Source organism: Nannobrachium achirus (assembly GCF_963921795.1).
Source record: "Nannobrachium achirus genome assembly, chromosome: 1".
Taxonomy (NCBI): domain Eukaryota; kingdom Metazoa; phylum Chordata; class Actinopteri; order Myctophiformes; family Myctophidae; genus Nannobrachium; species Nannobrachium achirus.
The window spans coordinates 44,754,652-44,768,220 of record NC_137810.1 but is presented as its reverse complement, the minus strand read 5'-3'; the positions used below and the strand labels follow the sequence as shown (position 1 = coordinate 44,768,220).

General features: G+C 40.4%; 2 protein-coding genes across 3 annotated transcripts; both read right to left on the bottom strand.

Annotated features, from left to right (window-relative positions):
* Positions 1-3,382: 3,382 nt before the first annotated feature.
* Positions 3,383-6,020, bottom strand: LOC308288149 (uncharacterized protein; the record flags this gene model as incomplete). The annotated part of the gene is made up of 3 exons (XM_080729502.1): positions 3,383-4,632; positions 4,743-4,957; positions 5,868-6,020. 3 exons carry the CDS (start codon positions 6,018-6,020, stop codon positions 4,401-4,403), a joined length of 600 nt encoding a protein of 199 aa, XP_080585628.1. The 3' UTR covers positions 3,383-4,400.
* LOC308284792 (uncharacterized protein) lies at positions 4,967-12,173 on the bottom strand. 2 transcript variants are annotated; one of them, XM_080725518.1, is made up of 9 exons: positions 9,967-12,173; positions 8,545-8,616; positions 7,447-7,503; positions 7,227-7,298; positions 7,033-7,110; positions 6,840-6,919; positions 6,602-6,688; positions 6,417-6,494; positions 4,967-6,185 (listed from the first exon to the last, which is right to left on the bottom strand). In XM_080725518.1, the coding sequence occupies exons 6-9, from the start codon at positions 6,876-6,878 to the stop codon at positions 6,081-6,083; spliced, it is 309 nt and encodes a 102-aa protein (XP_080581644.1). In that variant the 5' UTR covers positions 6,879-6,919; positions 7,033-7,110; positions 7,227-7,298; positions 7,447-7,503; positions 8,545-8,616; positions 9,967-12,173; the 3' UTR covers positions 4,967-6,080. The 2 variants fall into 2 exon arrangements, with proteins under 2 accessions (XP_080581644.1, XP_080581645.1); XM_080725519.1 differs by having other exon boundaries at positions 7,033-7,107.
* Positions 12,174-13,569: the final 1,396 nt, after the last annotated feature.

The following is a 13,569-nucleotide window of genomic DNA, read 5'->3' as shown; positions in this document are numbered from 1 at the left end:
GTTTCAATGAGAATTCAAGAGAGAGAGAGAGAGAGAGAGAGAGAGAGAGAGAGAGAGGTCTATAACAGTCAGTGAATGAGGCTCCATCCTGTCAGCCTGTCTGGGCTTTATTTTACTGTAGTTGATCCTCCGACACAGCTCCTTATGAAGGAAATACATAATTCGACACGGAATATTGATTAATAAATTATGTTGAGGTAGCCTACATTATGTGGATTGGTATGCTGTGTGTGTGTGTGTGTGTGTGTGTGTGTGTGTGTGTGTGTGTGTGTGTGTGTGTGTGTGTGTGTGTGTGTGTGCGTGCGTGCGTGCGAGACGTTCTGTATTTATTTTTGCTGTGTGTATTGATGTTTTGAGTAAGTATGTATTTCCTTTCCTGTCTTCTTTTCCTATGAAAAAAAAAACAGAATAAAAATATGCTTTTTCACAATTCAGGCATTTAGCAGACACTCTTAATCCAGAGTGATTTACAGTAAGAAAGGTAAACACAAGGTAAATACATCGTCGTTGTCGGGTGAAAACCCTATATGTCCAAAACCGTTCGTTTTGCATTTATCATTTCAGAAATGATTTGAACTAGTGAAAACAGGCGATCTACGAGCACACAACGCCTCGCACCGTGAGGCGTTGTGTGCTTGTAGATCTGCTGTTTTCACTACTTTTGTGCGACCGCCTTGTGTGAAGAAGCAGGGCTTTACTTTACGAAAGAGCGTACAAATTTTAAACTTGGAGATACGTTTCCACCCGACAACGACGACATAAAATGCATAGAGACCGTGTAGTGCCTCAGTAATCTAGGATTAGCCTATAGGTAAACCAAGAACCTAGCATCAGTCTAAACATTACAGTATATTATATAAATATATCAAATTAAAATATGTACATTTAAACATTAGAAACTATAGGATGCCATTGCCAGGTCAACAAATGGACCTGGCATACAAAAAACTTTGCATAGGACTGCATGATTGGTAGGCTACCATAGCAAATAAACACTGCAAATCGTCACTTGTCGGGCAAAAACCTTGTATCTCCAAGTTTCAAGTGAGTATGTTTTTTCACCAAGTAAAGCCCTGCTTCATCATACAAGGCTGTCGCACAAAAGTAGTGAAAACAGCCGATCTACAAGCACACAAGGACTCGCGGTGCGAGGTGTTGTGTGCTTGTAGAGCTGCTATTTTCACTAGTTTAGTTCATTTTTAAAACGATAAATACAAAACGAACGGTCTTGGACATACGAGCTTTCCACCTGACAACGACGAAATACAATGTAGTCAACGGCTGAAAGCAGTGCTTTTTGGTCTGTTTCTTTGTATTGATTGAACACCTACTCTACCTGGCACTCAAGCACTGAGCTCCTCTTTGAAAGCTCCTTTCATTGTGCTGTATTCACTCTAAGTGGTGCCTTTAAACCCTGATTTGTATTTCATTGTATGAAGGTGTATCAATAACAGTAGGCATTCTAGACTAGTGAATAGTGCGTCCTTTTAGAGTAGAAGAGATTACTCATTGACAGACAAAAAAGAAAAGACAAAGTATATTTTATTACACATTAGAGCAAATTGTTATCACCGTACCCAATGGTGTAAAGTAACTAAGTACAACTGTTTTCTGACTCAACAGTAAATAAACCAACAGTTTAAGTGTATAGAGGGTTTCTGCACATTTCTAACATGACAATTTGAGGACTTTTTTACCTGGTGGGGTGGGGGGTCCCCAGTTAAAATATGATAGATCAGGTATTCTCCCTCTGTGTCTACAATACAGTATATCTCAAATCTCATGCAACCCCACACCTTCACCTCAGTGTTATGATGTATTTATGTATGCAGTTCTGCTGTATTCCGAAGGCTTTCTGTATAAAACCCAGCCATCCCGTCACTGAGCCACGGTTTGGTCCATGCACTGACCCCCATCCAAACTCTCTCTCTCTCTCTCTCTCTCTCTCTCTCTCTCTCTCTCTCTCTCTCTGCCAAGACTTTGTACTTTGAGTCAAGTAACATTTTGTAGTATACTTTAAGTATATTAAAGTACCAAATGTAAAAGTATCAAAAATAACGATCTATAAGCTCACAGTGCGTCGCGGCGGTCTTAGATCGGCGATTTTCTAATAGACAAAGAATAAATGCAGGCTTAAGTGGTTGTGTTTTTTATTAAGACAATAATATGGGGTTAAATTAAGGCCAATTCAAATTCGTATTCGTACTTTGCCTTTTTTTTACTCGTAAACATTTTTACCAAAAAAACTATACGTAAACAAATTAATTGGAAAAAAATATCCGTAAAAAAAAAAAAAGTATGAATGTTTTTGGGGAAGCTGCAGTGATTATAATGCCAAAACAAAAAAACAAGACAAAATACGAATATTTTCTTACTGATTTACGAGTTGTTTTGTTGGTTTACTTCATCACGAATGCTTTCATCATCTCACGCACACGAATGAAACGCTCACGCACACGAATGAACCGGCCAATAATCACGTGATCGGCAGAGAGCCAATGGAGGTGCGGCCTTTCCACTAGCCAATCATAATTCTCCATTCTTGGCAGCAGTTGCCATGTCTGGTAAAAGTGAGTAATCTGTTGTTTATGTTCCTCACATAATATACCTATATCCACACGATATTTGTTTTTAAACTATTGACTAAATTGACTAATCAATCATTTTTATACATTAAATAAAATAGAAATGCATATATTATTAATACACACGATAAAAGCACTGATAAAGGTCACTTACAGATGCTGCAAATCAAAACTAGACAATTAACCTTACCTCCGGCCCTGACCTTTTTACTGTAAATACAATATTTATTGTTTCTTATTTTTTTCTTATGATTGATGATACAATGTGCACAATAGCCTAATGTATTTTATTATTCTGTCATTTAATGTACATAGCATCCATGAAATGTGAAATGGATGATTACAAAAACAGACCATTTGGCCAAAACAAACTAGTTACTATGATGAACAGTGTTTCATAACAGATTACAGTACAACTTTGACTGTACAACCTGGATTAATGAACATTTTGCTAATAAAGAATGCAATCAATTCCTAATGTAATTTATTTACTTACCAGCAGACCCTCTGATGTTATAACCAAGCTAAATAAGTGTTCATGTACAATAGGTTATTTCACATTGATGTTAGCAGACAGTGATGACCAAGATCAACTTTAGGCTGGAAGGAAAAAATGCTACAATAGTCAAATACAACTGCACAGAATTATATTTTATTAGACAGTGGCTCCACAGTGTGTGGCAACCAAGTTAATCAAACAGATTTTCCTGCTGAGTCCCCGTTTCAATGATGTGTTCAATTGCTGAATCTTATTTGTTAGTTTCTTTCTACATGAAAACTAATAATAGAACTTGCAGAATTAATTGTACAAAATTATCGATGTGATTGTTTAGAGATGTAAAGGATGTTTGGAGGAGGGTTTCAGTATTTCTAATGTAGGTGTTGTAACAGTAATACAGTGCCTGGAAAGGGCATTACATAGAACTGAAAATGGAAGGACCATAGGTTAAGTGTCTGTTCAGCTCTACAACGCTCTTCAACCTACTAAGGCTAGACTCATTGGCTAAGTTGACCTCAACAATGAAGATAGATGTCCCTACTGTGGTGTCAAATTTCAACATCTCAAAAGTGCATTCTGCTGTAATTATATTAGAAATGGGCAAATAAATAAGAATACAAATAAGCACCTAAACTATTTTCAAACAGTAACAGAGCACACATGAAACACATTAACCACTGTGTGCTGGATTCCAGGTAGTGAAGACTGTACGAGGGAGAAGGACACTTTGAGCAGAACACTTGTCGACATAACACCTGTCCAGGCAGGGAGGAACATGAACCCAGTGGGAATTAGGAACTTTGGTAACGATGCCACCCCAGAGCAAGAATATCATACAAGGTTTCATAATTTTAGATTGTAATTAGGGAAAAGCAAAGATGGGAGAGTTAAATGTTTTCATTTAGTTCTATTGTTTTAGCGATTTTAAATACTTTATTTCAGTGCATGTGTGCAAGTGCCTAAATGTGTCCTTTTAGACACAATAAGCTGGCAATTTATTTTATTACAATTTACAGTGACACTACTAGCCCCCATAAGTAACATCTGCCCATGAAAGATTGTGGTGCCTCTTTTTGAATGGACTTTTATTGTATCTAAAAATACATATTTAGCCATTGTACACATGTCCCCAAGCACTGAAAGCAATGTAATCAAAATCGCTAAAATTATAGGAGAAAATTAACACATTTTAACACTCATCTTGTCTTTTCTCTAATTACAATCTAAATATGAAATCTTGTAAAGGTGTCCATTCAGTCAAGTTTGCGATTCTATGTGGTGATGTCAGACGGAGAGAGAGAAAAACAGAGAAACCATCACTCCTCGTGCTCATGGCGGAGGGCGTTGTAGAAGCCATGGAAATCACTGGGCAACACCTGCTTCATTTCTTGCAGATGTTTGAAGTTCATCGCTTTAATGGTGCGGCGGCAAGTGTAGAGTGGGGACACTGTGGTGATGTTGCTCTTCTTCCTCAGTGATGGGGACTCGTAGGGCTTCCAGGCGTCTGAGTGGTCGATCTTGTACTCCATACTGCCATCAACGTTGTACCTAGGATGAATACAAGGACAGTGACAGGGGAGAAAAGTCAGGTTTTAATACTCATTAAATAATGTTTGTTTTGGTTTCCGCAGCTATGTCATTATTATGTATTCAAATACCTGATTGCTCGGAGGTCATGCACGGTGGGATCCCCAGTGACCTTTCCCGGGCAGATGGCTTTGCAGAGGTTCACCTGGCTGAAGTTTTTGAAGAAAGTGTGGTCTACATACTTCACTTGGTATGGCCTGGGATTGGTACGGGCTTCCCGGATGGCAACGACATACTCAGCTGGAACGCAGATGTCTCTGTTCCTCAGTCTTCTCTGTTCCTCAGTCTTCTCTCAATCACACTGTGCACAGGATGTACTCATCATAAGAGGGATGTTCTTCGAGGAAGTGCACGATGCACGAAGCAAACTCGTTGGCAGAGAGACCAGCTTCACCCTCGTGCCATAAGTAATTTGATGCATCATGTGAAGTCATGTCATACATGGTAAAGTTATGGACACAGAGCTTGGTCTTGAAATAGAGGGATGAGGCCTGTAGCTTGGAGCAGAGCAGGAGCCCCTGAAGATCCATGCATGTCACCAAGGTCTTCTCACCTGCCTCGTCTTTGTCCTTCTGCTTCATGGCTTGTGCAGTGTCCTTTTTGTTGCAGTGCTCCTTCCATGTGGCAGCCTCAATGTTCCCAGCCTTGAACGCACAGCAGGTATCACACTGGTCTTTCTTCGGGTGAAAAAGAGAGTAATTCAAACATTAAACATTCTGGTGAACACTTGCCTTGACAGCGCCTGGATGCCATGGTCTGCACTGGAACGGATATACTCTGCATGGAGGTGATTGATGGACTTGAACACAGGCTCCAGGTACATCTTAGTAGCCTGATCTCAGACTCAGCTCACTCTGAGAGTGGGCGGGGTCTCTGGTCTGGAAGCAGGCTAACATCTTAGAGGACGAGGACCGGCAGTAGTGCGAGGGAACTTTTGGAAGGTCCAGAAGGAAGGTCTTCAAGAAGTCAGACTCCTCTTTCCTTACCCTCACCCGCTTCTGCTTATCTTCCTCAGTAGGGCTTTTCCCTCTTCTTCCTACCCACTTCAAAAAAGACCACTGCTTCAAGCCTAGGGTTGACAGGAACATGCGTTGGCACACTCCGAGTCTCCTGCCATCTACGACAAGGTGACAGAAAATGGATGCCGACCTCCTGGATTTCTCTGCTCCTGTCCTCCGTCGCTTTACACTGCTCACCTCTACCAATGATGCAACATAAATCTTCCTCTCACGCCAGTCTAATTTCTCCCAGAAGTACTTGAAGATCTCTTCTCGCTTCGACTCTTCCACTTCTCTGCAGTGCAGTTTACTGGACCTGTGGCCGGCTGCAGACTGACATGACACACCCATTTTTCTTCCCTCCTTTAACACTGACTCTCTATTCTTCCTAGGCCAGATATGACTGGCCTATCATTCTACGCCTCTTCTGGATGTTGTTCTTCCAGCCCTCTGGATTTCTCCTCTTCCTACAGAGACCAGCATCAACACCTGAGGAGTCTTCTTCCACCTCAAGTCCTATATTGTGTCACAAAAAGAGAGAAAATTTGTCATTCAGACCATTAGTGTGCGAGTCTCTCTGTGTGTATCTGTGCAGCCCCTTGCGTGCACATCTGTGTGGGTATGTACATGTGTACTGTATGGATGTGTAGTTGAAAGAAAAGAGTTAAATAGCAAACATGCACCATGCAAGATACTACATTACACACATGTGCATCAATGTGTCCATATTAATAATGACAACAACACCTTCATTTCCAGATTCCGATTCACCAGGAGAATCACCATGTTGGTCACGTTCAGGTGTCCAGTTTCGATCAAGCGGATCTGGGAAAGAAAGAGGAACAAACAGAATGCACACGTTGACATAATTCAGTGTTGCTAGGACTTTGCATTCTTTGCTCTGGCTGACTTAAGCCTGGTTGTACACAAACCTTCTTCGTCCCCACTTGTGTCGTCATCCTCAACTCCTTCAGAATCTTCATCCTCCACATTTGAGTCCGGCTCAACTCTGTCTGCACCTAAAGAACAGAAAAGAAATATGAGATGTTCTCACATTAAGTGTGAGGCGCTTTCTGGTCATGTACAGTATGATTCTGAAGGAAAAAAATGAAAATGCAACATTCAGCAGTCACTATTTGTGTTTATTACAGTGATTATTAATAATAATACCTTCATATCCAGATTCAGCAGCACCAGAAGAATCACCATGTTGGTCACGTTTAGATGTTAGGGTTAGTGGTCGAGTGGATCTGGGAAAGAAAGAAACAAAACGAATGCAATGTTAACACACCTGCAATTCAGTGTCAGGCTTTGCTCTGGCCAATAGCCTCGGTTCCCTGGCACTTGTTAGTTTTACACCAACCTTCTTCTTCCCCACTTAAGTAGTCATCCTCAATTCCTTCTTCGCCTCCCTCATTTGAGTGAGGCGCAACAACTTCTGCTGCAGAAAAAGAGAAGAGACTGAATGTCAAATAGAAAACATGCAGCATTGACAATAATGCAAAGTGTCACATGTGTGCTTTTGTATGAAAGACTCTATACAGCTATTAATATTACCTTCATATCCAGATTCAGCAGCACCAGGATTATCCAACTCTAATTTAAGGTTCCATGATGAATCAAGCTCATCTGGTAAAAACATAAGAGGAACACAATGTACAGTGAATGCAAAGTAGAAATTACATTGCCAAGATGTTGCATCCTTTGCCCTTAATCTGTTTTACCACAAACCTTACTTCTCTCTCAGTGGGTGTGTGTGCGTGCGACAAAGACAAACCTTCAATCTCCTCAATTGATGAGTCCTCCACAACTGCTTCTCCTGCTGCTTCTCCTGCTGAAAGGGGAAAAAGGTCACACGAATTAATGAAATGGCTACTTTTTAAGATTGTGATACTACAGCAGATACTGATTAACAATTTGTGTTAAGGTAATAATACTATGTTTGAAACTAGTACAGCAACAATTCAAAATGGGTACTTAGTGCTAGAGCTTAGAAATTCAGCCCGAGCCCGACGGGACCCGACGGGTCGGCGCGGCGCGGGCTGGGCCGGGCTCAAATTTCCATGTATATGACGGGCTATGGGTCGGGTCGGGCTTTTATAATCCGGTAGGCAAGCGCAGCGCAGTATCATGATGTCTCTGTGACTGTGTAAACTGCGCGCTCATGACTCTATGGCTGCACCGCTGCGCTGTTTCGCAATTTGACAGTTGAGCGTGAGTGTGTGTGTGCGTGCGCTGTGTGTGTGCGTGTGCGTGTGGCTGGCTGCTCGCTGCTGTGGCGTGTGCAGTGCATGCATGCGCTGCCAGCGCTGGTCGAGCAGAGCAGAGCGGAGGACATCGTTGAAACAGTCCACAGACACTTTTTGTATCCTAATAATCATAATAGACGTTGTGTGAACGTTGTAGCTATAATAGCCTGTACGCCTGCTGTCTGATTTAGCGGCGGCCGTCAGCTGTGTTTTCCAGCAAGGCTTTTTGATTGATTGAAGAATTAGGCTCCGATGTTTATTTGTTCCATAATTAGCACGGTACTTGCTACAATGTCTTATATAGGTCTATATAAAGACAGTTGGAAAAGGACTCTGTTCTTAACAAATCACCATATGAGAAAAAAGGCTGCTGCAGCAATTAAGCTTGTTTATAATGTCGGGCTGCGGGCTGTGTCGGTCTCCAATTGTCAATTATGTATCGGGCTTTGGGCCGGGCTCGGGCTGCCGTTCTGTGGGGTGGGTTGGGCCGGGCTCATTTTTTTAGGCCCGATCTAAGCTCTACTTAGTGCATGTTTAGGGATTTGTAACTAGGACAGCAGGTACAATACAAAACCACACATATGTGTTTCTATGCACTATAATTCATAACACACCACACCACATACCTTCACTCCCAGATTGAATCAAAACAGCTGACCCAGCACTGGCAGCATCAACTTGGTCACAATCAAGTGCATCTTGGAAAGATACAGATTATCATTAGAACACTGAATACAGCAGCTAATTATTGTAATTCATGATTAAAACACTTTGATTTCCAAATTAATCACACAAGTTGCACCACAGCCAGAATCACTACACACATCATTAAACTGAGCTGACTTATTCCTATTTTTCTTTCTATTTTTTTTTATCGCACAAACCTTCTTCGCTGCTTTCACTGCTCTCTAGTACAGTCTCTGCCTCGTCATGTCTGCCCCTGACATACTTGACGCCAACCAAAGCACACAGCTCCTCCATAGAATACATCATCCTGAGATGTTATACTGAAAATAAAAGGAGAATACAGGGTTAAAATCAAGGGTAACACAATGGTGTAAAGTAATTAAGTACATTTTCTTAAGTACTGTACTTGAGTACAATATTGAGGTATTTGTACTTGACTAGAGTATTATCAATTTCCAATACTTTTAATCCACTATATCTCAGATCCAAATATTTTACTTTTACTCCACTACAAGCTGAATTATTTCCAATTTCCAATACTTGTACTCCTCTATATCACAGATCAAAATTATTGTACTTTAATACACAACAAGCTGAGTGCCTTTGGAGTACTTTTACTCCAATGCAAGCTCACAGTGTGACACATTGTGAGCATGTAGATCTGCCATTTTCAAAATATTTGAAATGGGACATTCTGCATAGAGTACTTTTACTTTTGGCACTTTAAGTACATTTTGATGCCAACACTTTAGCCATTTTATCAAGTACATTTTGAATTCCAGACTTTTACTTGTAACAGAGTATTTCTACATTACATTATTGATATTTGTACTTAAAGTAAAAACATTTGAGTACTTTTACCACACGTAATGGTACGTTTTTGTCCAGATGGAACCAAATGGACCCTTTATGGACCCGTTAAGGGTCCATTTGGTTCCATTGACACTCCATAGAAGTTGTTGTGCTGGCAGCTTAATGTAATGGTACGTTTGTGTCCAGATGGAACCAAATGGACCCTTTATGGACCCGTAAAGGGTCCATTTGGTTCCATGGACACTCCATAGAAGTTGTTGTGCTGGCAGCTTAATGTAAGGTATAAGGTAAAGGTAAATGGAAAACCACATGGCAAATTATTTGATCGATAACGCCAGTTGCGGTGGGTTGACGGAGGCGAACCATGTTTGAAGCAAAATCAGTGTACGACGCTGCTTGTTAAGAGAACAAACAGACAACACAAACATCAGAGAACAATACTTTCCTTGAATAATAACAATTCACACGACGCCAAGCACAATCGTGAACATGATCGTTGGTATAACCTAAGCATACAGTTCTCAACAAGACATTTGGTGATACTTTACCTTGTAATAATGTCGAATTCCGTGTCGTTTAGTGAAGAAAAAGTTTGTTGCTCTGAATCATTCCCCTCCTCCAGTCCTTCTTCTCCCGCGGTTAGATACGCGTAGTGTGATGGACAGGTTGAACATCCAATGGTGATGTCGTTTCGGAGCGTATCTCCGTTGGCTGTTGGATACGCGGTGTGATGGACAGGTCCCACATCCAATGGTGATTACTGTTTCAGCGTATCTCCCCGCCCATTACATACGCGGTTTGAGGGACATGTCAAACATCCAATGGTGATGCGTGTTAAATAGCTTGGTCAATAAAACAACTTTCCATTGGCCATTTACACACCAGCTGATACTAGCAGAGAGAGGAGAGTGAATGTAATCCAACTATGATGAAAAGTAAAAATCCATAATAATGGACTTACGTGGTTTTCATTGGACAGCGACGATATTCTGTACTACTAACCATGTTCATCTTTTTCGATTAAAACACATGAATCATGACATGTTTACGTCTTGTGAATTATATCAGCTTTATTCAAATGCATTCAGACAATACAGGCAATATCATTTCACAGGCAATTAGCCTTTTATTTAGGAAAACAATAGAATGTAGTCTTGTATCAGCTTTATTCAAATGTATTCAGACAATACAAGCAATATCATTTCACATGCAATTGGCCTTTTATTTAGGAAAACAATAGAATGTAGAGTATTGTATTTTGGGCGGATTTTGTTTGCATATTGTAAATTAAATTGAATAAGGTTCTGAATAATGTAGGTGTAGCTATAGAATAGGCAAAGACAAATGTGTGTTGTGAATAGAATCAATAGTTTCCTTCCCAATAAAGTACAGGGGTGTGAGTTTTCCTGAACCAAACAGTCGTCAACCTCCCTCACCACGAAGGACCACAGAAAGTTTGTTGTTCCTTCTTGGAGCTCTTTCAAGAGGTTGAATTCTCAAATCTGATTGCTGCTACATCCTGCCATCGGAACCCTGATCGGCTGATGTGGTCCATGTCATCACAGTTCCTGAAAGAAAAATAAATGTACCCAAGACAAGACTATGTATATTATTAAATGTATTTTTATGTATGGTAAGAACAGATATTTACTGTTACTATAGCTATCATTTTACAATGTTAATGAAACTGGACTTAGTCAAAAGTAAAGTTGTTTATAACATGTACTGTGTAGACTATTTTTACTTTAATTAAAGAATACATTTAACCAAATGAACCTGTAAAGGTCTACACTCAGATTGAAATTAACATTGAGGATTTTTACTCTATTTGTACAGATTGTTTGGTCCCCATATACTCGTTTGATAATCACCAAATTAATAAGAGGTAATAAGAATTGACTTGTATTATCCCACATTCCCACTGACCCCCATTTAGGCCAGTGACCCCATAAGAGAACATTTTTACGGCTCTAGCAGTGATTCCCAACCATTTTAATTTCAAGGACCCCCAGTTTGACATCCATTAGGCTACTGACCCCCCATTTAATAGCATTTGTATCTCTGAGACCCCAACTTATATTGTAAAATCATACGTTAGCATAACTCAGAGTGTACACATGGAACCAAATGATTTGTACAGTTACATACCCCTAAGGGTCCATTTGGTTCCTAACTATAATTTAGCTGGGGACCCCCTGGAACTCCCTGGGGGTCCCCGGACCCCACTTAGAGAACAACAGTCTGATGATGTAGTAGCCTATTATAGACGGAGCTAAGATGCTAATGAGGCTAGCGTTAATATTAAACTTTCTTTACATCAAATAAAGACCCCGGACTAAACCCTAAAAGACACTACTGCTAAGCACATTTAACAAACGTTTTATTAGATAGATTGCTGTATTTTATGATAATAATAGCGACGTTATCTTACCTTTCTCTGTCGGCTCTGCTGTGAAGACTGTAGCATAGTTACATACGTTTCCCATAAACAACAGAAAGCAGAGATTACTCACTTTTACCAGACATGGCAACCGCTGCCAACAATGGAGAATTATGATTGGCTAGTGGAAAGGCCGCACCCCCATTGGCTCTCTGCCGATCACGTGATTATTGGCCGTATTCATTCCATGCATGCATTCGTGTGCGTCATACAGATTCGTGTGCGTGAGATGATGAAAGCATTCGTGATGAAGTAACCAACAAAACAACTCGTAAATCAGTAAGAAAATATTCGTATTTTGTCTTGTTTTTTTGTTTTGGCATTATAATCACTGCAGCTTCCCCAAAAACATTCATACTTTTTTTTTTTTACGGATATTTTTTTCCAATTAATTTGTTTACGTATAGTTTTTTTGGTAAAAATGTTTACGAGTAAAAAAAAAGGCAAAGTACGAATACGAATTTGAATTGTCCTAAATATAACCCCATACAATAAGTAACTACATTTTTTAAATCATCATGGATAAAACATTCAATATTTGCCTCTGGGGTGTAGTGCAGTGCCGTGCAGTACAACTATAATTGAAAGATGGCCGTGCTTAACTCTTTGAGTGCCAGCGCCCTCTAGGGGCCAAAGAATGCCAGCGCATCTCTCATAGGCGAGCGCTTTAGCTTCCAGGACTTCAGCTTCCAGGACCTGACGTGCTCACGTTCATGCACGGCATGGAAATGTCCCGGATGAAGATGCTAACAGAATGGCTATTCCCATTTTGTCATCTAAAAGATGATTTTTGGGTGATTTCGCCGTAAATAAACCTCGCGCCGCTTTCCTAAAACACAAAAAAGAGATATAAGCCTTTAAAGATGCGGTCTTTCATTGGATTAGGCGGAGATTGGCGATTGCGTTCGCAAATTACGGCCGGCCGGGACGTTGTTAGCTTTCGGCTAGTAGCTACAAAAATCAAGCCAGGCTTCAGAAGGCCTCTTATCATTTTATTCATTTAATTAAATAAAGCCGAACTACTTCGGGATCGGCACACTCGTGTACTCATCGGAAGCGGCGCCGAACATCGGGTGAACATTGGGGAGCTCAAAAATGTATTTTAAACCATTTTTAATGGAATATATCGTCGGACAGAGTAGAACGGCTAGCTGGCTAGCGGCTAGCGAGCCAGGACCACCCACGACTCTACAAGCAGCTCGGGGTAAGTGAATTAATAAAAAAAAGATTGTATTGGATTGAAATAAAGCCGAACTAGTTCGGGATCGGCACCAGATGAGTTAAGATGGAAATACTCAAGTAAAGTAAAAGTACTTGGATACTTTCCACCATTGACTAAAACAAACATATACTCTTGTGTTTTCGTGAGATAAAGTGTGTGTACTCAGGTGGTTCCACTGAGGGGGCGTTTATCTCCATGGAGACCTGGTCAACATCGTTAAAAACCTATTTCCTCATAAGCAGTCAACCACATGAACCCTAGCCACCCTATTTTGGGGCCGAACATTTGAAAATAGCCCATGCAATGCATCTACAAGCTCACAGAGTGAGCTAATATTTTCGCTTGGGTTTAAAATGTTTTAAAGTTGAAAATAGTTAAAGTGTATCTGTGAATATTATAAATATTGAATCGATGAAAAGTGTTAAAAAGAGCTTTTGATTAGATGACATCCATTGGAAGTAAATATTGCCCTCAAATATCTATGATTAT